Below are 27,333 nucleotides of genomic sequence, written 5' to 3' on the forward strand. Positions count from 1 at the left end.
CAGGCCTGCTCTTTAAGCCTACCGTGGTTTGGATCCATCTCTATTTTCTCCCTCCCAAGCAATAGTGGTCCTCCTCCTACCGAGGGCGAATCTCCCCACCTGGACTCTGGAGCCTCCCATCCAATCTTCTCCAACTTTATTTCAGTGTTTCTCAAAGCATGGTCCCTGTTCCAGATTGGAAAGGGAGATGTAACACTATCTCTCTTTGCAGATGTCATGATCTTGGATATATAAAATTCCAAAGAATCCACTAAAAAACTACTATAACTAATAAACTCATTCACAGGACACAAGAGCCATATACAAAAGTCAATTGTACTTTAGTACAGTAGCAATGAACAATCCATAAATTAGATTAAGAAAACAAATCAAACAAAGAGAGAGAAGTCCATTTATCCTAACATCCAAAAGAATAAAATACTTAGGAAAAATTTAACAAATGACATGAAAAACTTCCATCTAAAAACTACAAAACATTGAAAGAAATTAAAGAAAATTAAATAAATGGAAAGACATCCCGTGTTCATGTGAGCAGAAGGCTTTTTATTGGTAAGATGGCACTGCTACAGCAATCTCTATTAATTCCTAGCTGACTCCTTTGCAGAAATTGACAGGCTCTTCCTAAAATTCATATGGAAATTCGAAGGACCCAGAAGAGCCAAAATAACAGTGAAAAAGAAGAAAAAAGTTGGAGGACTTAGATTTCTCAATTTCAAAACTTATGGAAAGTTTGAAAATTATCAAAATGGAATAAAACTGAGAGGCCCACACTTATGATTTTTGATTTCTGACAAGGATGCCAAGACAATTCAATGGGGAGAGAATAGTCTTTTCAAAAAATGGTACAGGGAAACTGGATATTCACATCCAAAAGAATAAAATTGAACTTCTGTCTATCACCATATAAAAAACTAACTCAAGATAGATTTTGAAAACTTATATGGAAGAGATAAGACTATAAAACTGTTAGAAGAATCGGTTAGTAAGTTCAGTCGTGTCTGACTCCTTCCGACCCCATGGACTGCAGCACGCCAGGCTTCCCTGTCCATCACCAACTCCCGGAGCTTACTCAAACTCATTCTTCTTAGAAGAATACATAGGGGTAAAGTTTCATGAATTCTTAGATATGACATCAAAATGAAAGCAATGAAAGAAAAAAATAGATAAATTGAACTTCATCAAAATTAAAAATTCTGTGTTTCAAAGGACACAATCAAGAATGTGAAAAGATAACCCACAAAATAGGATAAAATATTTGCAAATCAGATATCTAATAAAGGACCTATGTCTAGAATATATAAAGAAAGCTTGTAACTCAATAAAAAGACAACAGTCCCAATTTAAAAATGGGTAAAATTGTCTGAATAGGCATTTCTCAAAAAAAAAAAGAGATTGACAAATGGCCAATAACCAATGAAAAGCACTCAGTATCATGAGCCATTAGGGAAATTAAAACAAAAACCACAGTGAGATACCACTTTACATCTCACACGATGGCCACAATCGAAAAGACAGACTAAAATAACAAGCGCTGATAAGGATATAGAGAAATTGGGACTCTCATACACTGCTGGAAGGATTGTAAAAGGATACAGCTGCTTTGGAAAACAGTCTGTCAGTTCCTTAAAAGGGTAAATATTGGGTTACCATATGACCTGCAATTCTCCTAGCTAATTATCCAGGAAAAATGAAAACATGCCCACACAAAAACTTGCACACAAATGCTTATAACAACATTATTTATAATAGCCAAAAAATAGACACAACCCAATGTCTATCTACTGAGGAATACATTAATAACACATAGTATACCCATACAATGGGATATTATTGGGCTATATAAAGAAATAAAGTATTGGTACATGCTACAACATGGATGGCCCTTGGACACATTATGCTAAGAACCCAGTCACAAAAAGACCACACAGTACAATTCCATTTATGTGAAATTTTCAGAATAAGCCAGTCTATAGAGACAGAAACTAGTTTAGTGGTTGTCTCAGACTGGGAGTAGGGGTGAGGACTGAGGGAAAAGTGGGGAGTGATTGCTAATGGATACTGGGTTTCTACAAAAGTGTTCTAAACTTGATTGTGGTGATGGCTACACAATGCTTTGAATATACTAAAAACCATTGAACTCTATACTTTAAATGGCATGTTATATGGCATGTTAATTGTATCTCAGCAAAACTATTTTTTTTAAAAAGTAAATGGGAGATGAGAAATTGGAGACAGCATATGTATGAAACTATGTGATTAACAGGGCTAGAGAAAAGGCAGAGACTGGGATGGGGCAGCCAAGGGAAGGAGTTTTTTTGTTTCTTGTTTTTTAAAGGTGAGAGACACTAAGTCATCTTTGAGTGCATCTGGAAATGATCGAAGAGAAAGAGGTTGAAGATGCAGGAAAGTGAAACAATTGGTGAAATAAACATGGTCTCTCAGAAGGCAGAAGGAAGTGGGGTCCAGATCCTAGATGGATGGACTAGCCTTTTATGGATGTAAAAACAGCTTCTCTGTAGGAGAGAAGAAAGAGAGCATAGTACAGGTCCAAGAAGGTTGATGGATTAAGTGATGGGGAATATGAGGAGTAACCAGCCCAGACCTGTGGACTTGGAAGAGGGGAAGAAGGCATGAGAAGTTCAGACAACAGGAAAGGTGTGAAATGAACATGGTGGCTGCTGGGAGAGCAAGCTTACTGGAGAAAACTGGTCACATTTCCAGGAAGTTTCAGGGGTGGTTGATAATGAATCAATCAGATGACTTTTCTTGGCAGTGCTCATCAGTTGGATGCAGGCACAGAGCAGGCAAATGATTGGGTTAATCTGCTGAAACAGGCTCCAGAAAGTTACTAATGACTTAGGCCTCACTGTACTCCAAGATTTGACAATAAGTAACAAAACTGATATTATCTCTTTCCTTGGGTTTCTGGGGCCCATGCCTACTAGTTTTCTTCCTTCTTTTGTGGTCACCGCTTCTCATCTTCCTTTGATATCATAGTCTCCTTACCCAACTACCTTTAGGCACTGATGGGGAAAAAGATGGAACATGGTACTGCTTTCCTGATACTTAATTTTATGAGGAAAAACAGACAATCAATAAGCAATCACACAATGCATCATTTAATTTCAACTGCGATCAGGGCTACCAAGGAGCTTGTATGGCACTGGGAGCAGGAAGTCCTGACTTGGTTTGGTATCCGTTTTACAGGAGATTTACTACCAACACACTTTGCAGGGAACAGATATTCAGTAACTATGTGCCGAGTATATAAAAGACCAAAGAGAGAGAAAATAGTAACTTTGTAGCTCGGAGTGGCTCTAATAGTATGTGTATTTTTTGTTTGTTTGCTTTGTAAGAATTCAACCATTTTTTTAAGTGGCAAGAAAGAGTATACGTGGGACAATAACAAAGCTGTATCCTTAGGGAAGACAAAAAAAGCCATACTAATAGAGAAGGAGAAATGGCTGCATCTCAGTCATGATCTATAATAAAATCAGTATTGACTTGAATACACTTCAGTTCATTAGAAAAGAAGTGTGTTTTGAAAGGGGGGGAAAAATCACCTATTTATAGCATCTTGCAAAAAAGACTTTTGGCAATCTTTCTTCAAATAATAGGAGATACAAAGATATATATGACATAGTTGTTTCTTTCAAGGAGCTCATAATTTAGTGACAGAAGAGATGATATAAAGACAACCAAAGATGCAAAGAAATATGATGGTTTACATTAGAATTTTTGGAGAAAAAGTAAGAGTACCAGCCTTCAATCTTGTTTTCTCAGTGGCTTGAAAATAAAAATTAGTTATGAAGAAAGCAAGAGGATTAAAAGTAAATACATGCAGATGTCTCATGCCAAGATGGGAACCTCTGACAGGAGGGGTTCCGGGAAGTAGTCTTAGAGGCCAAGATGAACCTGCAGGAGGTCTCTTGGGGAGTAGTCTCAGGCTCTATACATATGGAAAGGAAAGGAAGAAAGCAGGATTGCTCAGGACTGTGATGCAGGACTGGCAACCCCCAGATTGACCCACAAGGAGTTCTCAAACTGTATTTGGCCCTGGTTGGGGTGAGAGGAGGGGTCTTATAGCTCTGTGGTGACCATCATGGTTTACAAGCTGCTCTTGAGAAGGGAGGGTGACATTGGGCAATGAGCCTCGTCAGCCAAGGCAATCGTTGAAGGAGAGGTGTCTGCTGGCAGGTGGGGAAATACAGCTTGGTCCTGAAGGGAGATCAGAAGAGCACATCACAGTGCCCAGGCCCAGGGTGGCACTTCCATTCCATTTGTTACCATAAGATCCTCAAATAAGATTCGTGGAGTGATACTCAAGCCATCCAGAGGAGCAAAGAGAGGACTGACTGCATAGAAGTGTACATTCTTATATTTAGTTCAAATTTCAATGACAAATGGGCTGACTTGTTAGAAGATTAGGGGCATCTGTTGCAAACATTTGAGATATTCCTTTTGATTAACCTTAAGAATTAGCACAGATAACACCAAGCCAAGGAAAAACTAACAAAACTGAGCTGGGCAATTTGTAGCACAGACAGATCACCTGCAAGCCTTCTATCTTAACTGTTTAAGGTATCGAATTCAGGCTTTGCTGTACAGAACTCAGGTTTCTGCCAAAGGCTATGTTTACGCAGCTCAATCCATGTGCTGTTGAAAGGGTAGGACCTTTCCTTGCCAGTTTTTGGCAAAAATGGGAACAAGATCGACTGAAGAGTCATCAGGCCTTTTCTTATCCTGACATGGCTTATCCTGGAGGCGACTCGTTATCGAAACTTTCCCCAAGGCAGGAGACAAGAGGCACGTACCGGGTACCCAGATCTCTCCTTTGACATTCTCTCCAGTCTCCTCTTCTGACCTCCTCTCATCTAGTAGCCAGGGGCTATTTGTACCTGCTCTTCTTAGATGTTAGGAAGTCTTAGAAGTCCTTCAGATGTTTTCTTTCAAGCCTGTGTTTCCCAGTATTTGCATTGTGGACCATCTGCATTAGAATGTGGACCAGTGGCATCAGGAATATGTTTGAAAGTCAGTTTTCTGAATCCCACCCCAGACCTACCAATTCAGAATCTCTGAGAATGAGAACCAGGAATCTGTGGTTTTTTCAGAAGTCTGCTAAATGATTTTCATGCACAATGAAGCACCACCCCGCTCCTCTCTCATGGACTCAGCTCTCACACAGGATGAATAGGGCTAAAATGAAGTCTGATAATGCTTAGCATGTGTCCCATCTCACAGATGGCATAGCTTTTTAACTGGAAATGGTCTCTAAGGACTCAGACTCAACGTGGAAATTTCAAACATCAGAGCAAGATGATTACTAGAAGCATCCTCCTTCCCTTCTCCTTTCCTACACATTTTCTTTGGTGATACAGACTTGTCTTCTGCTCTCCTTCAATCTTGGATCCTTCTATACATGTGTAGGTCAGGGAATTCGGTAGACAATCTCAGATTTAATATATTTATGTTTAATAACTTCTCATTCACTAACTCAGTACTGGGGAAGGCACGTTGCAACCAGACATGAAAACAAACTTCTGCATTCCCAAGGGAGCCATCTAACTAAGCATTGTGTCAAAAAGAAAGCAAACAGAAAAGATTTCATATTGTCAAATAAGTTTGAAGTATAGTGAATTAAAAGCAAGCCTTTTCTTTACTAGAGAACTTCTCAGAGCCTTTAATATGCTAGTGTACATTGTGAATTCCCCAGAGGAGGTTACATATGCACTACATCCCAGCTTCTCTTGGGGAGCTCTTGAAATTGTAATACTCTGTGGATTGCACTTTGGGAAAGATTGTTCTAGATTTAAGCAGATTGCCTGACCATAAGTTATACTCTTGCTGTTGCACGGTTCACACTGTCTACATTCTGAAAATTTTTGGCTGAGTTTGATTTCAGGTAATTACTATGACTGCTTAGGTTCACCTTGAGGTTTGATTTAAAATTTCATCAAACGTACTTTTGCTTTCATTTTCTGTCATTTTAAGAAACTTCAGAGTTCAGATCCGTGTTTCGTACTTTGTTAAATTTACTTTAAAGCAAACTACTCAACACTTGGCCAGTGTTTTGCAATGGATTTTGTTTCTCCTCCTTTTGATTGAAAGAATTTTAAAACATTTTTAAAAATTGAATTATTAGTGGAGAACAGAGGAGCCTGGCAGTCCATGATGTCGCAAGGATTCAGACACCACTCGTGACTGAACAACAGCAGAAGTTGATTTACAGTGAAAGAACTTCCTAAAACTAAATATCAATGTTCCTGTTCTCAGTGTTTATTTGAAAACTTCTGTTCATTAGAGACTCCTATTTCTACTTTATCCCTTTTAGTCTGTCTAGTGCTTTGGTATTTGCAGGGAAAAGCCTCCTGAAAGAGCATTTGCATCTATCTTAAATAAGTATTTCAATTCATACAGTTTTCAGTATAAAGTTCTGTCTGCTTTTTAAATAATTCAGATGTTATTTTCACAAAGACTTCACTTATATTTACTTCTCTTAAAAATGGCTACTATCATTTTCCCAGAAAGGGTCAGAGCTTCTTTATTGATAATTTATTGAATTTCCTTTAAATCTTGAACAAGTTTTACCATAAAGTGCCAGTGGGAAAACAATACAGATTTTTGTCATAAAGACCTAATCAAGAATAGATAAGAGCACTGAAGTTTTAGGAATTACAAGTTGGAATCATGCCATTCAAATTAATCTCAGAAGTATATCACTGTATAGATAAAAAAAGGGTATAAAGTTCTAATGGATTTTGTTTTCAGCATCCACAGAGGTGGGCTGCGATGCAGTCTGGGAGAAGGATCTCCATTCACGCATTTGCTACCAATTCAATCTGCTTTCCTCCCTGTCCTGGAGTGAGGCTCATTCTTCATGCCAGATGCAAGGAGCTGCTTTATTAAGTATTGCAGATGAGACTGAAGAAAATTTCGTAAGGAGTAAGTAGGTGTATAATGCACATTGATGTTGGTACAATTAAAATGATGTTGTTTACAGTTATGTCCATGTATGCCAAGATGTCTTCTGGAAAAAAAAAGTCCCTTGGAAAATATTCTTTTATTAACATGGTCCAAAGTCATACCCGGAATTTGAACCTGAACCCTGGGCCATTCCATTTGACACCTGGCCATGTCTCTCTTGTTTTCTCCACCTCGGAAAAGACAAGTTGGGGTCACAGCAAGGGACCTAGGAGAATCTGCAGCTCTAACAAGTGACTATGGGAGACTTCTGAAGTTAAGTCCGAATTCCTCCTTTGGTGGAGACCTCAGCCATTCTGTTTCCATTAATTAATATAAGCTGTTTACTAATTAAACAAAATTTTACCTGTCTGTCACTGTGCAGTATGTAGTGGGCTTGCCGGTGGATGCTGAAGAACTCAAAATTTGATTGGAAAAGCAAAAGTACACACGTGTTAACTAACACTACAAAATAATAACACAAACTGTCAAAAGAGTGCTAATGAGTTAGGTCTTGTTTTTTTTTTACCTCTCACTTAAACTCTCTTCTTACTTCTCTTTTATAGATTAAATGTTTGAAGATATGTACATAGAGCAATTTCAATTTTTTTGGAAACATTTGAAAGTGTCACAAAATTAGCCACTTTCATTAAAAGTTTCTGACTTTTTTTTTTCAAATGATATTGCACATATTTAGTCTAAAATAACAATAATAAAATTATTCGAAGGATAATTTTAAAAGTTCAAGTATACAGAAAGAAAAACAAAAGAAAAATCTCTCATAGTTCCACAATCCAAAGATAGTCATTTTTTTCCCCGCAAAAAACTCACATAAATGCATGTATGCATACATCCACAGTATCTATGGCAAATAATATTGAATAAAAACATGAGGCAGTTGTGCAGAGGTTAGGAGATGGGACCAAAGAGCCGCCTGCCTGGGTTTGAATCCCACCTCCATCACTTAATAGCAGGGCTAAAGAGATAACTTAGCCTCTCTGTGCCTCAACTTCTCCCCTCTATCAAATGAAAATAAAAACAATGCTTACTTTTTGGCACTGTTGTCTGGCATACATAACACTCAGTGTGTATTGACCACTTAACAGCAACCATGGTACAAATGCTTGTGTAATTTACGTGTATAATGAACATCTGTCCATGTCTAGAAATAAAGATCTACATTATAAGTTTCAGTGGCTACATAGTGATTCAGGTTAGTGATATTTAGCTAATCTCCAGTATTAGATAGGGATAGGTGGATAAAATTCTTTGTTTTTATTTCTTTATCACTATTGAAAACCATCCCTGCACATACGTTTGTGCATAGATCCCCAATTATTTCTCTGTAAGTTTGTAGTAGTAGCTTCACTGGGTGGAAGGGGAAGCACATTTTAAGGCTTTTGAAAGTCATTAGTACCTTCCAGAAGAATTTTAACAGATGTGTGAACAGTATATATCGGCCACTTTCTCCACAGACATGCAAAAGTGGGAAATTATCATTGAAACTCAACTTGAGTGAGTCATATTGCAGGAAAAAAACATTTCCAATATCAATATTAGCCTTTAATGGTATTCATAGAAAACTTTATGCACTATTTATGAATTATAATTGTTATCTATTTTAATTGCTGGAATATCTAATAAGAGGGTTTGGACTTACTCATCAAACTTGAATAAAGATGAAATAAATAAGATATGTCAGAAACTTTGATTTAAATACCACAATTTTATGATTAGATTTTGGAGATTGGGAAAACAGAAGTCTTTTCATAAAGATGGAAGCTTGTTTTGACTAAGGTATTTTTTAATGATGAGAATAGTCTACTGTTTCTTGTTAATTGCTGATGAACATTAGCCATGTTACAAGGAATTATCCAAGCTGCCACAAATGCCAAGAAATAGCCAAAGAAATTTAAATTTGAATTTATTATTATAGAATTGTGAGCCCATTTACTTGTGAAGCTAAATAGACTATTTTTGTACTTTTAAACACAGCTTAGAAATTACACAATGATTTTCTATGTATTGTTAAAAGAGAGGTTATTCAAAATAACTCTAAGATAAGAATAATTAATACTTAAATATTTTAAGTAGGTTACTTGAAAGCATCACTTGGCACTTGCCCCAATATGAAATGTGGAAATTTCTCCATCTTATCAATCCATCTTTCATTTTCTCTCCTGTTATGATGACACCAGATAGATGATTTAATCAAATGGTGGTCTTCCCAGGTGACTCAGTGGTAAAGAATCCACCTGCAAAGCAGGAGACTCAGGTTTAATCCCTGATTTGGAAAGATCCCTTGGAGAAGGAAATGGCAACCCACTCCAGTATTTTTGCCTGGAAAATCCCATGAACAGAGGAGCTTGGCGGGCTATTGTCCACAGGGTAGCAGAGTCAGACATGACTTACCAACTAAACAACAACAACAACAAAGCTATTGGAAGGACTAACCAAACAGACATTAAGAAGAGACTCATGTTTATGCCACAGAATCTTGGAAGGGCAGGGCCCATGAATGTTATGCTATATAGTGATTTAGGGTATCTCCAAATTATAAAACACCTTTTTCTCTTTCCTTAAAGGTTTTGGTTCTAGTTTTCCACTGTTGTATTGAGATGCCCTATCACAGAAGGCTCTGCAGCCTTGTGATATGAATGCACTAATCTTTGCAACTGGGTGACCATGCAATTGATCATCCTAACTGAGACCCTTTAGAGTAAAAGGGGCTGCCATTAATACTTATTCTGGAACTACCAGCATAAGCCATGAATTTTCCAGGCAAACTGGGACAGACAGTCACCCTATTTATAACTCTTACCTGTCAGGGTCTCAGTCTCAGGCAGGGCCCCTGCATCTGGCTTAGAAGAAATTGAGTTCTGAAGCAGATAATCATAAGGGATCAATGCCCTCCTTTATAGATGACAAGATTAAATGGCAACATTTAAAAGTGTTGCAAACTTAGTTACTTTCAGTAAAGCCTCTGATACTAGTTTTTTTACCCCAAATTTTATAGCACAAGTAGCACGTGTTTATTCTAGAATAATTTTTAAAGTTCACATACACAGGAAGAAAAAAAATCAAAGAAAATTTTCCTCTAATTCTATAATTTTGATAAGCATATTTTTCTACACAGGCATGTCAATGCACATGTTTCTATGTAGCATTTATAACAAAAATGGCATTGAATTAAAAAGGAAGAGCTGTGGCACAGTAGTTAGGAGCAGAGGCCACAGGGTTGGCCTGCCAAGGAGACATTCTCCCACCTCCAGCTGAAGAAGCATTTGCACAGCTCATGGACCTACCTGCTGCTGATTGCTCTGGATACCATGGTCCCTGGCATGATACTCTCCTCTTGGCCAGACCGCTCCCACTCCTTAACTGGGGAGCCATCTCCCTGCTTGCTTCAGCATACCTTAAATTTGAAGACTTGCCTCCCAACACTACTAATACTTAATCTGCTTTCCTCTCCCTTGCCAGATTCCTAAAAAATAAAAAAGGTCCCCTGAATTGTTCAATTTTTTAACTGTGAAATGTTTCAAGAGTGCAAAAATTATGAAAAGTGGAAAAATTATGTCTGTATGCATACATACCCATTATACAGATTTAATAGCATTTCTTCCTATTCCTCTTGTTCAGGGCCTGAGGTGGCCTCAGCATACTAGAGTCCTGAGCCTCCAGACTGAGGCCGCCAGACACACATGGCAAAAGAAGGAAGACAGAGGGGCACTTTCTACGACTGGCACTGAGCACTTTCTCCTTCACGCTCTAGAACCCTCAAGTGCCTGAGTTCACACAAGTCAGATGGTCTTGAATTCGTAACCATGAACTCGATGGACTGATGACCGCTGAGAGGAAGCATTCCTGGGTGCCTAGATTAAGCACTTCACAGCTGCTTCAGTGAGCCTTTAGGAAACTGCCGTGTTTCTTAGGCTGGCTTTTTTACTCTGAACCACCAGGGTGGGGTTTAGTAGCACTCAAACCCCTTTCTATCACTGATGGAGTTAATTTATGAATCCATGCTCCAGGAACAGGAAAACAAGAAATAAGTGTAATGTTAATTTTGTTTTTGAAATTCCATATTTCTCTTATTTCAGAGCACTTGGGCAGTGAAGCAGTGGAAGTATGGATGGGTCTGAATCAGCTGGATGAAGATGCTGGTTGGCAGTGGTCTGATAGAACACCACTCAACTATCTGAACTGGAAGCCAGGTACCTGAAGTGTTTTGTATACCTTTGACTGAGGACTCATCAGCAATATTTCCCATGTATATACACAACATGTTATTGTGAAAGTGGCTTATAAGTGTTTTTTAAAGCCTGATTGAATTTCTATAAGGCATGCTTTTCCGAACAAGAAATGAAGGCCAAGAAGGTAAGCCATTTAGCCAAGGTTTCAGAAGGATTTGGGTCAAAGCCAAGATTATAGTCAACTGTTTTAAAAATAGCAACAGATTGAAATATCTCTGTCTACCCTAAAACAATAAAATCAGCTATTTCTATCTTTGGGAAATCATTTCATTGTCATGTCTGGACTTCAACTGCAAACTCTTAAATATACTATCTTACAGAATTTACTACATATGCCAAAGAGAAAGGTTGTCTCCTTGATGCTAAAACTACATTTCAGTATATATTAAACTGCTTTTGCTTCTAACAGTAAGTACACAAACATTGTGTTTTCAGAAATAAATTTTGAGCCATTTGTTGAATATCACTGTGGAACATTTAATGCATTTATGCCGAAGGCCTGGAAAAGTCGGGATTGTGAGTCTACCTTGCCCTACGTGTGTAAAAAATATCTAAATCCCACTGATCATGGAGTAGTTGGTGAGTGTTTCTACGCTGTTTTTATGAGTTGTTTGCTTGTCCTCTCAATATATTCAAATTCCTCTATTTTTTGCTAATAATTTATAATTTAAACTTAGCTAAAACTAGTCTTTATACAAATAAAAATGTGTAATGAGATAAGATCTGTTATTCCCAAGGCACCATGAATTTAACAAATACATTTAGGTTTTTACTAAAAACTAAAGCAAAATAACCTAACCATAGAAAATACCTTCTCCCCTCTCTTTTTAAAAAATTGGCATTCTTACTCATTCTGCTTAGAAAAACAAGATATGCTTCCTTTTCTATTCTAGTTGAGTTTTATTTATGATTACCCTAGAAATTAAACATATAAATTAGAAAATAGTCTTATAAAATTCTTTACTTCATTGATCTCCTATCATACTCTGTATCTCTTATTAGTAATGTTTTCTTCTCAAAATAACAAACAAAACTTTAAGGTGTACATAAGACTTAAATATGACATAATTACAATCTAGTACCTGAAGCCCAGTTACTTCCATTCTTAAGATCTATTACTTCTTTTTAATTTTATGGAGTTAATGTCTTAACTCAGTAAGTAGAGATAAAAATATAACCATTTTTAAAAGAATCATTACCAGCATAATTAGAAACAATTCTTTAAAAAATTTTTTTTGTCTTTAGAAACAACAGTTCTTTTTCAGATTCTTTTCCATTATAGGTCATGACAAAATACTGAATATAGTTCCCTGTTTTATACAGTAGGTCCTTGTTCTTTATCTACTTTGTATATAGTAGTGTGTATCTGTTAATCCCAGATTTCTAATTTATCCCTTTTTTCCCCTTTAGTAATCATAAGTTTGTTTACAATGTCTGTGAGTCTATTGTCAATAAATTCATTTGTACCATTTTTTTAGGTTCTGCATATAAGTGATATCACATGAGATTTGCCTTTGCCTGACTTACCTCACTTAGCATGATAATCTCTAGGTCCATCCATGTTGTCGCAAATGGCAGTATTTCATTCATTTTATGGCTGAGTAGTATTCCATTATATATATATATATTCCATCATCATATATATGTATACATACCACATCTTCTTTATCCACTCATCTGTTGATGGACATTTAGGTTTCTTCCATGTCCTGGCTATTGTAAATAGTGCTGCTATGAACACTGGAATGCATGTATCTTTCTTAATTAGAGCTTTTGTCTTTTTTGTATATATGTCCAGGAGTGGGATTACTTGATCAAGTGGTAGTTCTATTTTTAGTTCTGTAAGGAACCTCTACAATGTTCTCCATAGTGGCTGCACCATTTTCATTCCCACCAACAGTGTGGAAGTGTTCCTTCTTCTCTACACCTCCTTACAATTAAGCTTTAACTTTTATTTTCCTTTAAGTAGCTAAATCTAAAGATATATGGAATATAGGGGTGCATAGAAGAAGCACTTCATCATTTTTTTCTCTAGAGATCTTTTTCATTATGTCAAAAATGTGCTGACATTGCTATGGCTATTATCACCCTGTCCCTCCCTCTTTTCCTTTCATTTTCTTGCCTCAATTTCTTCTGCCTTTATTTTTCTTTTTCTTATGCCCTCCTGCACATTCTCCTGCCATCCATCTTTTCTTTCATTTTATTTGCTGTCCTAACCTATTAATTGAGGTCAGAAGACCAGAAATAATGGCAGTTAAGCTAAGTTTGTTTGGATTATTTGGTGCTGTTTCAGGTCCAACAAATACTTTTGATGATCTCATCCAGTATCTTCAGACTGTGTATCCAGGGTCCCCTGGTTCCTTACTTGTCTCCACCTTTGCATCAATCAGAGAAGTTCCCATGTTTTCTTTTTATCTTAACTTTTAGAGTGAAATTTAGGTTCATTTTTTTTTTTAGTGGAGTGCAGTTTATTACACCGGCAGGCCCAAGGCAGAGTCTCCTCTTAGCCAAGGACCCCGACCAGCATTTGTGAAAATCTTTTATACCCCATGTGTACCGAATTCCTTGAGACTTACATAAACCAAGGAAAATACAATCCCAATAACCCCATCATTCACGTGCTATGCGCTCATGTGCTCAAACAGTCAAACAATTAGCCAATAATCGATAAACCCGATAGATACAGAAAAATTTATGGCCTGTCTGGAGGAAGGGGTGACTAGTGTATGTTTTCTCTTAGGCGAGAGTAACATAGATACGATCTTCAAGGTTCCCCTGTCGGGTGGGGATCTTCTCCTTCTGTTGTTTTCATAGGCACTAAACACAGAGTTCAGAGTCCATTGGAAAGGTGGCCGAACATGATCAGTATGAACAGGCCTAAGATGGAGTCCAGGCCCTATGAATTCCTTCTTCATTTGCTCCTTGGAAGAAAAGCTATTGTTGTAGCCACGCGTTCCAGAAAACAAACTCACTCAGAAGGACAATGCAGATAGTGGAGTGCAGTTTATTACACCGGCGGGCCCAAGGCAGAGTCTCCTCTTACCCAGGGACCCTGAGCAGTTTTTGTGAAAACCTTATATACTCTAAGTGTACATGCCCAAACCCACCTCCCCAAATTCCCTGAAACTAGTCTGAACAAAGGAAAAGAAAGATACAATCAAAGTTAACCCATGATTCATATGTCTAAAGCCTAGGTAGTTAACAGTGGACAATTATCAATAGGCCTGTGGTCATATCCTGATAAGCATTATGGAATTTACCACTTTGTTCTGTTACAGAGATAATTAGCATATTCTTTTAGGCAATGGAGAGTCCAAGTACAAGTCCTGAGGCTCTTTTATCCGGGGGTCTGGTTTTCCATTGGTATGTCATTTCTATGTCATTTCTATGTCATTTCTAGACACCAGGCACAAAGTTCAGAGTCCATTGGGAGGGTGACCATTCGTATAGCCTAATATTCACAGCCTGGCCTAAGATGGAGTCCAGCTCTGTCTGTTTCCTCCTTCATTGCCCTCTCCTGATGCTCTTAACTCATTATGAGCATCATTCATAAGGATATATTGAATACATTGTAAAATCCAGGGTCAACAAAGCAGAACTATCAAGGCAACTATAATAATGGTAAATATAGTTTTCTACCAATCGCCCTTCACCCAAGATAGGACCAAAGTCCAGAAAGGAATGTTTTCATTTGACATTGCTTTTACCTGGTTTTTCATGTCATCTAAAGCAGATGATACATTGCCAGATAAGTCAGGTATGTATACACAACATTCAACCTTAATTATAGCCCAGGTCCCTCCTTGAGCAGCTGTGAGTATGTCCAGAGCCATTCTATTTTGAATTACTGCTTTTCTCATTTGGATTTGCTCTTCATTTAAGGCTTGGATGGCTTTTTTTCTATCTAGGAGGGCCTGTTTTGTGAACTTAGTCAAGGCCTCTACTTTAATCATAATGTCTGTTGTCCTTATAGAGGGTATGAATAAGGCAGCAATACCATTGAAACACAGATCTTGTCCAACTAGCATGTAAATAAGATAGATTTACCAGGGGTTGTTGTAGGTTAGGCTTTTGTTACACTGGCATTTATATCAAATGTAACCCTATGACCCGAGTCTATTGACTGTAGGTCTGGCTTACACCCAGAGAGCAGGGAAAGATTATGATTGTGTCCCAGAGAAGAGCAGAGTGGTTTAAAATCTCCTTGGCAGAGCGGTGACAGCCACCAGGGAAGTCCATCCATCACAGACAGAGGCATAGCCCCACATACCCAACAGTTGGAGGTATTGTGGAGGTTGGCGTAGGAATGTGCGTGTTGATGAGGCCGAGCAGCAGGAGTTGATTGTGCGGCTTCATCCTGAAGGGGTTCGTCCAGGATCTTTTTTTTCCTTCTTCTTAAGGATGGTCTTAGTCTCTCGAGGGTCAGCAGGGTCCCTCTGTGCAGTCCATTCAGCATTTTTTGGGTCTGCGTGGTATGTTCTCTTCACCCTCATATGATGGATCCACGGGGCAATACCTGTAACTTTAACTGCAGTAGGGGTAGTTAGAATAACAGTATAAGGGCCCTTCCACCAAGGGGCTAGTAAATCATGTTTCCAATCTTTGACCCATACTTGGTCACCAACCGTAATCTCATGAATCTGTTCCCCAAGGGGGAACAGCACCCTTTCTTGTACAAACTTAGTTACCCAATGTATTACCTTACCCAGTTCCATCTGCTGTGAAATCCTATCCCCCCTTACCTGAGGCAAATTTGTTGACAACCTCTTTTATTATGGGAGGGGGCCTCCCATACACAATTTTGTGTGGAGAATAGCCTTGGGACTGTGGGGTCATCCTGAGTCTGAGCAGAGCCGTCAGAAGCAAGTCTCTATGATCCACTTGGAGAGTCTCTTTAAGTGTCCGGTTGGTTCATTCCACCATCTCAGAACTCTGGGCCTATATGCAATGTGCAGTTTCCATTTGATGTTTAAACTTTTGTTTACTTGTTGTACTAAGCCCGCTACAAAAGCTGGACCATTGTCTGATCCAATGCTGGTAGGAAATCCAAATCTGGGAACTATTTCCCTAAGCAGTCACTGGGCTACTTCTGATGTTCTCTCAGTCCAGATAGGAAAAGCTTCTACCCATCTCAAGAATGTACATACCATGACCAGCAGGTAATGGTAATGTTGGTGAGGTTTCATTTCAGTAAAGTCCACTCCCAGGTGTTCAAAGGGCAACGTGCCTTTCAGCTGAATACCCGGAGGCTTTTGTCTGTGCCGAGAGGCAGCATTAACCTGTGAGCAGGTAGCATGGCCTAGGTGGGTCGCTTGGTGTGTTTGGCTTACCAGAGTGTGTGCCAGCTCCTCTGGTACCAATAATTTGCCACTTGGCAATTCCCACCATCCCTTTTCAGTCTTGATGGCCCCTTCCACTTTGGCTAACCTGACAGCCATTGTCCTTGTTTTATCAAGCTAGTGCCATCAGTATATAGGACCCAACTAGGATCTGGAACCTCGTGTCCTTCTTTAAAACAAATCCCAGATACCTTACCTCCTCCTTGCAGATCTGTGCCTTCTTCTTTGACACCCAGTAACCCACTCCAGTGTTATTGCCTGGAGAATCCCAGGGACGGGGAGCCTGGTGGGCTGCCGTCTATGGGGTTGCACAGAGTCAGACACGACTGAAGTGACTTAGCAGCAGCAGCAACCTACTTCCGTCAGCAGCTGGAGCAGTGTTTTTGTCCCTTCCTAACATTTTTCCTTGGTCTCGGCAGCCAGCAGCAGGTCATCCACGTATTGTAGGAGCCAACATCCATACTCTTTTGGATGGAATGAGTCCAGGTCAGAAGCCAAGGCTTCCCCAAAGATGGCTGGAGAGTTCTTAAACCCTTGTGGGGGAGTTCAGGTGATCTATTGTTTGGTGCCCCTGAATGGACCTTCCCATTCAAAGGCAAAGATGGGCTGTAACGCTGGGGCGAGGCGTACGCAGAAGAAGGCATCCTTGAGATCTAGGCAAGTATAAACTTTAGTCCTCAGCAGGAGGAGGCTAAGTAAGGTATAGGGGTTTGGAACAGTGGGGTGTAAAGTCACAGTAGCCTAGTTGACTAGCCTGAGATCTTGTACAGGCCTATAGTCCTGTCCTCCTTCCTTTTTGACTGGCAGGATGGGAGTATTCCTAGCCAACTGGCACTCTACTAGAATGCCCGCTTGTTTCAATCTATTGATCTGGGGCAGTATGCCGGCCCAGGCCTCTATCGGTAGTGGGTACTGGCGCTTTCTAACCGGGATGGTGCCTGGTTTGAGTTCTATTATCACTGGGGCTTGATGTTTAGCCAGCCTGGGGGGAGAGGGGGTTGTCTTCCGCCCAGACTTCAGGGAATAATTGAGTTAGCTCTCTCTCATGCTCTTCTGGCCCACCCAGTTCTTCCTTCGGAGGCTCATGCAACCTCCACTCATCTTGGGGTGATATTGAGAGAGAGCAAATAAGTCATAGTGTTCATCCGGAAGGTGGGCCTCTCCTCAGGGGAGAAAGTCACTTGTGCTCCTAGTTTGGAGAGCAAGTCTCTTCCCAACACAGGTACTGGGCACTCAGGAATGTAGAGGAATTCATGAATCACTTGGTGCCCTCCCCCATCTGACATTTTCTGGGCTGGCAAAATGATTTAATCATCTCTTCTCCAGATACCCCAGTTACAGCGGTAGTCTTTTCGGACAGTGGTGCCACAGGTTTTTTTACTACTGACAGTTCTGTTCTGTATCCATCATGAAGTCAATGTTTTGGTCCCCCACTTTTAAGGTTACCGTGGGCTCTTGGGGACCTGATATCTCTGAGCCCCCTGGCAGCCCTATTTAATTTCCAAGTCAGCAAGCCCCACCACTGCGGGCGCTTCCTCTTCCTTCCTTGCCTTAGGGCATTCATTCTTCCAGTGGGCAAAACCTCAGCACTGGGCACACTGGTTTGGCTGTAACGGGGCCTGGGGCCTCCGTTGAGACCGGTTGAAGGACTGTCCTGTCCCTGGGGCAGAGGAGGTTTTCCAGAGGGCCTGAGATAGACTTTCCCAGAGCAGCAGCCAGCATTGCAAATCTCTTGTCTGTTCTCTTTCATTCCCTCTGGCTCTCTGGCAGAGCGCTGCTGCTGCTGCTGCTGCAGTCTCTCCTTAATTCCAAGGTCTCCCTCCCCTGCCTGTCAGTACTCACCAGGAGAGGAGGGTATAATTTGGGCGGTTCGGCTGGAGCCAGATCCTGGAAGTGTTGGCCAGAGGCTTCTGCCACCAGGATCGGAGCCCACCGAGGTGGCGGCTCTACCACCTCCAGGAGAGCTGGCAGAGGAGCTGCGGCTGCTGCAGGAACTTCACCTGGCCCTGGATCGGGCATTAAGGTGGCCTCCGGTCCTGGTGGAGCACAGGGCCGGTGGGTGCGTCATCATCCAGTATGGGGGAGGGGCAGGTCATCCTTGTCCAAATCCTGCCAGATCCCAGAGGGAGAAGGGGGATCGGTGTGTCTTCACCTGCCGGTCAGCAAGGCTGAACCAGAACACCACGTGGTCCAAGACTATTTCTCTCTTAAAGTCCGTTCTGCCTTGGTGGGCTTGATCAGGTGCGGATGAAAACATAGATGGGTTAAATATCCCATGTGCCAGGCCGTTCCAGGAAAAGACGATCCATGCTCACTTATGTATCCCCCTCCTTCTAGCCTGACAATTCTGAGGGGGTCAAGAATTTCACAGCAGATGGGACACCTCCTGGGGGAGGGCAGAATATGAGCATATAAGGAAAAGTTTCCTGTCACGCGAGTGTATGTTCCTCAGTTCTGTCTCGTCACAACAAAGATTTGGAGCGATGGACATTAAAGCCCTCAGCGTGTCACAGCTCTCAGGTCTTGGACAAGCTGTGCTACAGCTCTTAGGCAAATCAGTGTTACAGCTCCATTTTATTTAGAAGATAGCAGGAGAATCCATCCTCGAAGTGGGAGGGCATGCCAACCCAAAGACTCGAAGAGAGTGGAGGAGTGCGCGGAGTTGTGGGGGAGAGCGGAGAGAGTGAGTGAGAGAGAGAGAGAGAGAGCACGCTTGTGCACACACACGGGGGAGAGAGAGAGAGCTAGGTTCATTTTTTTTAAGGGGTTCTGTGATTATGTTTTTAGGTTGATATTATTGATCTACCTAAATGTTCTAACATTCTTCCACTGTGATTCTAATCTCTGTTAGAGACCTAGAAGCAATTTTGAAAGAATGTCTTGTTTCCTAAATTAGCAGTGAAGGTGTTTCTAAGTTAGTGCTGAAGGGAAGCACCCAGTTGTAGGTAATGTGAAGTGAAAGTCATTCAGTCATGTCCAACTCTTTGCAACCCCATGGACTGTAGAGTCCATGGAATTCTCCAGGCCAGACTACTGGAGTGCATAGCCTTTCTTTTCTCCAGGGTGTCTTCCCAACCTAGGGATCAAACCCAGGTCTCCCACATTGCAGGCAGATTCTTTACCCGCTGAGCCACAAAGGAAGCAGTTGTAGGTAATAAAGTAAAAATGCCGTCATCAGCCTGGGGGCAAGCTCCTGGAACAAGACGGTCAAAATGTGCACATACACAGCTGCCTTCCCTGCCAGTGTCAAAGGATCGTGGCATTGTTCTCCTGTAAGTCGAACCCAGAGTCCATCTGAGCCCAGAGAGACTCCAGAGGCACTCAGACTGACCCTCAAAATGAAAGCTATTATCTCTGTTATAGAGAAAGTGGCCAGAGAATTTTGAATTCTTTTCAGCTGAGAATAAATATCTATCCCCGCACCCAATACTGTATATAAAATCCTTTGAAAGCCATTTGTGTTTCACAATACTCCTCTTTCAGTGTAAAAAGACTTAAATGGCAGCTCCAACTGCTAAATTTTATATATGTTTAATTTAATTATTTTTTTAATTGAAGGATAATTGCTTTACAGAATTTTGTTGTTTTCTGTCAAACCTCAGCATGAATCAGCCATAGGTATACATATATCCCCTCTGTTTTGAATCTCCCTCCCATCTCCCTCCCCATCCCACCCCTCTTGGTTGATACAGAGTCCCTGTTTGAGTTTCCTGAACCATACAGCAAATACTCCTTGGCTATCTATTTTATATATAGTAATGTATCTTTGTTTATCTTTGAAGGGAGGACTCATTATTATTATTGTTATTATTATTTTAACCAGCAGTACATTGACAAAGAAAGTCCCAGCGTTAAACAACTCTGTCTTCATGATTAGAGTCTTGCCTCTCTAATTTCATTGCACAATCCAGCACCTGGACTTGAGATTCACAGCCCAGACCTAAATCTTGAAAAAAAAAAAAAAAATAAGTCTTGTCTGATGATGCTCTTATGATGTGTACTCTATAGGCCATGTGTGTACTCTGTACAGCCTTTGTTAAAGAAGAAGTTCAAGGAGACAGGATTTACTGGTTATTAAAAAGCAGTAGATTTTCATTAAAAGTAAGCTGTCAGGTAGATAGAAACACCAGAATCATGGGCAACTAGAGTCTTGGATATAAGACAGAGATGCTATTGTTGAGGAAAGCTGGAGCTGCTGCTGCTGCTGCTGCTAAGTCGCTTCAGTCGTGTCCAACTCTGTGCAACCCTATAGACAGCAGCCCACCAGGCTCCCCTATCCCTGGGATCCTCCAGGCAAGAATACTGGAGTGGGTTGCCATTTCCTTCTCCAATTCATGAAAGTGAAAACTGAAAGTGATGTCGCTCAGTCGTGTCCGACTCCTAGCCACCCCATGGACTGCAGCCTACTTACCATGAAAAAGAAGCAAGTAGAAGTAGAACCTGAAAATCAATGGACAAAACAAGACTACAGGCCTAGAGCAGGGTGAAGTGAAGACATGCCTGTAGTGGAGGTCAATTTAAGGTTAGAGTCAAACATGTAGTTAAGCTACAATGAGGGAAAAAAGAAAAAAAAATAAAATAAATTTCCATGTTACTCTTTCCTTACATCTCACCCTCTCCTCCCCTCTCCCAATGTCCATAAGTCTGTTTTCTATGTCTGTTTCTCCACTGCTGCCATATAAATAAATTCTTCAGTACCATTTTTCTAGATTCTATATATATGTGTTAGAATATGATATTTATCATACAACCTAAGCGAGAGTCAGAATACCCTGACTCTTGCTTAGGCTGTAATATCTTACCAAGTCTGCTTAACCTCTTTGTGCCTTAGCTCATCTGGAAAAAAAAGCACTGAGGTCCATTAGACCCTAGATCTAGATCACAGTTGGGATCCCTCTCAAGTCTGAAGACCTAGAAGGATATCGTTTATATGTTATTGTATCATATGCTTCTGTTTTTCAAGTTTAAAAAATAATCACATATTGATGGTGATTTATATTGTGGATAATAAGTAATGTCAAAATAATTGTGGAAAGTGACATTGTGTTTTTGTTGGTTCAAAAAGAAAAGGATGCTTGGAAATACTATGCTACCCACTGTGAGCCTGGCTGGAATCCCCACAATCGTAATTGCTATAAACTGCAGAAAGAAAAAAAGACCTGGAATGAGGCTTTGCAGTCTTGCCAGTCCAACAACAGTGTATTGACAGACATAACTTCATTAGCAGAAGTGGAGTTTCTTGTAACCCTCCTTGGAGATGGTGAGTGCCAAGTGTCTTTGGTTTAAGAGGTATATACATAGTAACGCTCTTTATTAGTAAAGTTGACAAGAAATTAAACTATTTTAAAGTGATTCTTTATGGCACATACATCTGAAATTTCCAAATAATATCCAGGCATGCAAATTCATTGAATTTTTACATAATACATATTAATAAACTTTGTAATATCTCACATATGCCAGATAAATTTGATGATAGGGGTTTGGGGGTTTTCTTTAAAGAGGAAAGGTAATTTCCTGAAACTTCTAATTTAAAAAACTTGAACCTGTAACTTACTATAGTGGGTATTAGATAACAGTAATGTGCTGTGGCCATGTAATCCAAGCAATAAAGGAAGTTCCTAACAAAATCATTGAAATCATTGGCTTCGAGTAAATTGTTTTTAGTGGAAAGAATCCTCAGCATCTACTTTTATGGCCGTTTTAATGTTAGCTTTTAGTTTGGAGTGAAAACCAAACTCTTTCTGTCATTGTTCCTCACTCTGCACTGGGATTGAAAGAATCCTGTGGCTGCCTCCATCTCAACAAGTCACTGGACACTCTCCCAGCCACCAATGGTCTCTTCAACCCACCTAGACTGGCAAGCTTTATTTTATTTACTTTTCAAGACACCTCATTCTCCCATTCAATGCTTCTAAGAGTTTCTGCTCTTTTTTTTTTTTTCCTGGTCAAAAGGAAAAAAAAAAAAAGTAAAGCTAGACATTATTAAAAGTTTTATTTTTTTAAGTGCCTTTTCTTAATTCAATCAACCTTCCTATTTTCTCTTTTTAGAGTATAAGAAAAACAAGACTTTTCAGACTTACTTTCCATACTGTAGCACAAACAAACTAGTGTTCCAGGAATCTGACTAGCTCAAGCTTTGTCCTTGCACGACTTTCGCTGTCAGTCTGCCTCACTCATAAACCTATATTGAGCAGATATGGATAGATGAATGGGAGAAAAGTTTAAGCAGGTGTTTTATAGCAAAACTTTAAACAGGTTTCATTCCATGAAGAAACAAAGGAGCAATCACATGCAAAGTGGTATATATTGGTAACAGCCCCTGTGTTACTGCCTTTGCAGATACTAGGATTCTTGTAAGTAATTTACGTTAATCTCTTGCAGAAAATGCATCAGAAACATGGATTGGTTTGAGCAGCCATAAAATTCCAGTTTCCTTTGAGTGGTCTAATGGCTCCTCGGTCACCTTTACTAACTGGCACACACTTGAGCCCCACATTTTTCCAAATAGAAGCCAGTTGTGTGTCTCAGCAGAGCAATCTGTAAGTTGACTCGTTGTTCCATGCTCACTTCGCTGAACTTGTATTGAGAGCCACTGGGGCCAGGGACGTGGGTTGTGGCAGAGACGAACACAGACACAGCGCCTCCTCCCCCTGGGGCTTCCACACTAGGCAGGAAAACACACACACTGAAAGCACACGCTGGCTGCAGTTGTGATGATCGCTCTGAGGACATGGGGTCAAGAGAATGAGGAATTTGGGTCGGGACAGCTTCTTCAGACAGGACAGTCAATGCAAGTTCTCTGAAGAGGTGACATTTAATATAGGACCTGAAGAACAAAAATGTCTCTGGAAGAGCAGGAGAACATTTCAGGCAGGAGACCCCAAAGGCAGGCCAAGGCTTGCCTTGTCTGGTAATCAAAACAGAGACCTGGGTAGTACGGCGGTATGAATGGTGAAAGGTGGTAGGGGATGGAGCAGGAAGAATGAGAAAATGTGAGGCTTATAGGCCTGGGATAGGACCCACTAAAAGGCTTCATGGAGGTGAAGGCATGATCTGATTTACATTTTTTTTTTTTTTACAAAATTAAAAAGACTTTATTGGAAAATACAAATATTTGAATACATTTAAAATAAGTGTAGATTCATGACAATATTTCACAAATAACTGATTTTATTTTGTGGCCTATACCTAAGCCCTGTCTTTGCAGTCTTTGGTTTGAAGTATCATATATATATATATATATATATATATATATATATATATATTTTTTTTTTTTTTTTGGCTTGTGGATTCACCTCCTCAGTTGACATCACACTCTTTCTTTCTTTCTTTTTCAGTTTTAATTATTTTTTACTTTACAATATTGTATTGGTTTTGCCATACATTGACATGAATCCGGCATGGGTATACATGTGTTCCCCATCCTGAACCCCGCTCCCACCTCCCTCCCCATGGTTTACATTTTAAGAGTAACTGTGGCTGCTCCACAGAGAACTGATTGGTGGTTTAGTCACTAAGTCGTGTCCACCTCTTGTGACCCTGTGGACTGTAGCCTGTCAGGTTCCTCTGTCCATGGAGTTCTCCAGGCAAGAATATTGCAGTAGGTTTCCATTTCCTTCTCCAAGAGATCTTCCTGACCCAGGGATTGAACCCGGGTCTCATGCACTGCAGTTTCTTTACTGACTGAGCTACCAGGGAAGCCCCAGAGAACTGATCGGAGAAAGATAAAATGGAAGAAGAAAGACTGGTTTGGAGGCTCTTCTTGTGGTTGAATTAGGGTAGTGAATGTGGAGGCAAAAAGACAGATTCAAGGATCCTCTGTAAGACAGGAATTGTTGCTAAAATAGATGTAGAGGTGACAGAGAGGTAGGTTTTTGGCTTGAACACCCACCGTTCGGTGGATGGTAGCACCATTGATCACCTGGGTGAAGATGAAGGGAAGAACCAGGGAGCCAGGAAATTACTCTGATGGTTTTTAAACTCCATTATCTTCTTAACATAAAAGGATTTCAACACTGTGTGTAACCTCTGAAAATTGTGAATTGATGGAAAATCTTGTTCTTTTCCTCAACATGAATGAAATGGTCCCAGTAACCTTAACATCACACTTATCCTTACTCTAGTCTCTCATTTATCTAAAACCTCTGATTATACAGAATTCGTTTAATCTCAAGCTATTTGACAGTGTTTTTCAAAGTATGTTTAGAATAGACTTAATCTCTTTGATCAGATGGCTGCTGAACTCACTGGTGGAGTTTTAGGAGGTAACTGGGATCTAAGCAGTTTACTAAATGTTACTTAAGTAGCTTCACAAGATGACTGTGCCAGCCAAACATAGGAAATGCCTAAGCACTTACTCTTATGACACATTCCATGTTGTAACTTTCAAGGCTGTCACAAGTACATGCAGTTACAATGATAGTGCTCAGGCAGTGTTTCAGGGTCACACTTGGTGGAGGCGATGACCTCTCTAAGTGTTTGCTTGGGTCTAACTCTCCTGAAAGCCACTATAGTATTTGAGGTTTTATTGGTTTATTAGTTTTGATATAATTAAAGGTGACCTTAATTTCCTATTGACATTCTCCTTTTTCATTTGACAGACCTGAGTATTTCACTTAGCATATTCACAGAACAGGAGCCAATTTGGACAGAGAAATTATTCTTAAGAGAGAAAAGATAGGTTCTAACATCACTGGATGTGTCAGGACCATGCTGCTGTAAGTGTGGTATTTTGTGGCCCCCTTTTAGCAACTTGGTAGCTGCTAAAATAGTAGATACATAAAAAGTAACATTCATTTCTTTGAAGTTGAGCTCAATATGAATGTAATTATTATAATTAACTATTTACCTAAACATGGTTGATACCTCAATTTGAATCTGAGAGCCTAGGAAACAATTCATTCATCTGTCCATGAAACAGTTATTAAGCAACTACAGTGTGCCTGACACCATCTTAGAGCTGAATGGTTTGCTGGAGACTCCATGGGAATGAGCTACAAAGCTGCTTTTATGGGTTACGTTGTCACCCTCTGACGTGGTATGTTTCTGAGGGTCATGGAAGAGCTGTCTATTCACCTAAATCCTTGCATGCCTGAAGACACTAAAATTTCAACTGTGTGGTTTTAGTCTAAAGGTCTGATTGGTGTTAAAATAAAAAATCTCTTGACAGAATAAAATTTTAATCAGTTAGCAGTTATTGTATTTCATTATTAATGAAGGATATGAGAACAGCCTTCAGTAGAACTAAGAAAAGGCATGCAGGCAGCAGCCTATTATTAAAAGAGGAAATGGAGTGGCGCTTTGGAAAATTCGTGAAGAAGGGTATCTGGGGTTGAACATGAAGTTCAGCTATGATAATGTTATCTAAAGTTATTCACGGTGCCTTCCAGGCATTTCCCCAGCATCAGGGAAGCCCCAAAGCATTCAGTTTAACACCTAGAAGTGATTGGAGAGAAGCAGCAGTATTATCACTTGGTCAGGGAACTAGTTTCATCCAAGTGGTTCTCAAATTGTGGCCCCCCCCAGACCAGCAGCATCAATATCACCAAAAAACTTGTTAGAAATGCAAATTCTCAGGTCCCACCTAACTTACCGAACGAGACACATGGATCCCAATCATCTGTGTTTTAATAACCCAGGTAATTTTGGTGCACACAAAAGACTGAGAATCACTACCTATCCCATCTTTTAAAAACAAAAACTGAGATCAGCTTAATGTAAAAGCCAAACCTCCCTCTCATATGTTGGGAATCAACCCAAGATCCTAACACATTATGCCATGCTGAAACACGCATTATTAATCATATTTCAATCCAAAATAATTAATGCTGACTATGATCATCAGTAATGGAGTGCATTCATTCATCCTCTATCATTTTCCTCCTAGGAGGGACACTGGAAAGTTAAAAATTGCGAAGAAACACTTTTTTACCTTTGTAAGAAAACAGGCCTTGTCCTTTCTGACACTGAATCAGGCTGTCAAAAGGTAAGAGCTGTGAACACTGCAGGGACTTCATAACTAGAATGATTTATCCACCATCAAATTAAAGTGAATCTCTTTTTCCTGCCTTGGCTCCCTTTTTCCTCTTTCCCCTTTCTCCCTTCCTTCCTGCTTTCCTTCCCTCCTTTTTTTTCTGAACGGGCTATTGCAACAAATCAGACAATTATCAGCTAGGACCTCTCGAAGGATTTACAGCTCTGTGAAGGATTGTCTTAGTATCCTCTTCCACCCAAGACAGCTTTTCTTTAATCTTTACAAACAATGCTGTCCTGTGATGCCCTGTCTCACATGTGGCTTTCATTGTCTTCCAATGAAGACTATCAGAGTGAAAGCAAAAGCATTCCTTTAAGTCAGAGTGACCTTCTGCACTCACAGTTCCGCCTTCTTTTTCACTTTTCTTAAACTTGAATAATTGAATAAAATACAATAACAAAGAGAAATGTATGTCTGCAATATATTATTACAATATTATACATCACATTATATTATTAAAATATATTTACTATAAAATATAATATTCTTAAACGTTACAAATAGTTATTTATTAATAAATATCAGCATATTTATTAATATATAATAGAATGCATTTATTATTATTTATGTGTGCACTCAGTCGTGTCTGACTTTTTGCAATCCCACGAACTGTAGCTCCAGGCTCCTCTGTCCATGGAATTTTCCAGGCAAGAATACTGGAGTGGGTTGCCATTTCCTACTCAAGGGGATCTTCCAACCCAGGGCTCAAACCCATGTCTCTTGCGTCTCCTGCATTGGCAGGTGCGTT

At 40.0% G+C, this 27,333-nt stretch overlaps 1 protein-coding gene across 1 annotated transcript in view; it reads left to right on the forward strand.

Annotated features, from left to right (window-relative positions):
- Positions 1-27,333, forward strand: part of PLA2R1 (phospholipase A2 receptor 1) — a 137,833-nt gene that overhangs the window by 30,296 nt on the left and 80,204 nt on the right. Inside the window, exons 4-9 of the mRNA XM_061396121.1 lie at positions 6,769-6,942; positions 11,058-11,171; positions 11,646-11,789; positions 21,615-21,809; positions 22,934-23,091; positions 26,439-26,537. Coding sequence (XP_061252105.1) covers positions 6,769-6,942; positions 11,058-11,171; positions 11,646-11,789; positions 21,615-21,809; positions 22,934-23,091; positions 26,439-26,537 — 884 coding nt within the window. The remainder of the gene's footprint in view (positions 1-6,768; positions 6,943-11,057; positions 11,172-11,645; positions 11,790-21,614; positions 21,810-22,933; positions 23,092-26,438; positions 26,538-27,333) is intronic.

Source organism: Bos javanicus, chromosome 2 (genome assembly GCF_032452875.1).
Source record: "Bos javanicus breed banteng chromosome 2, ARS-OSU_banteng_1.0, whole genome shotgun sequence".
Lineage (NCBI taxonomy): Eukaryota > Metazoa > Chordata > Mammalia > Artiodactyla > Bovidae > Bos > Bos javanicus.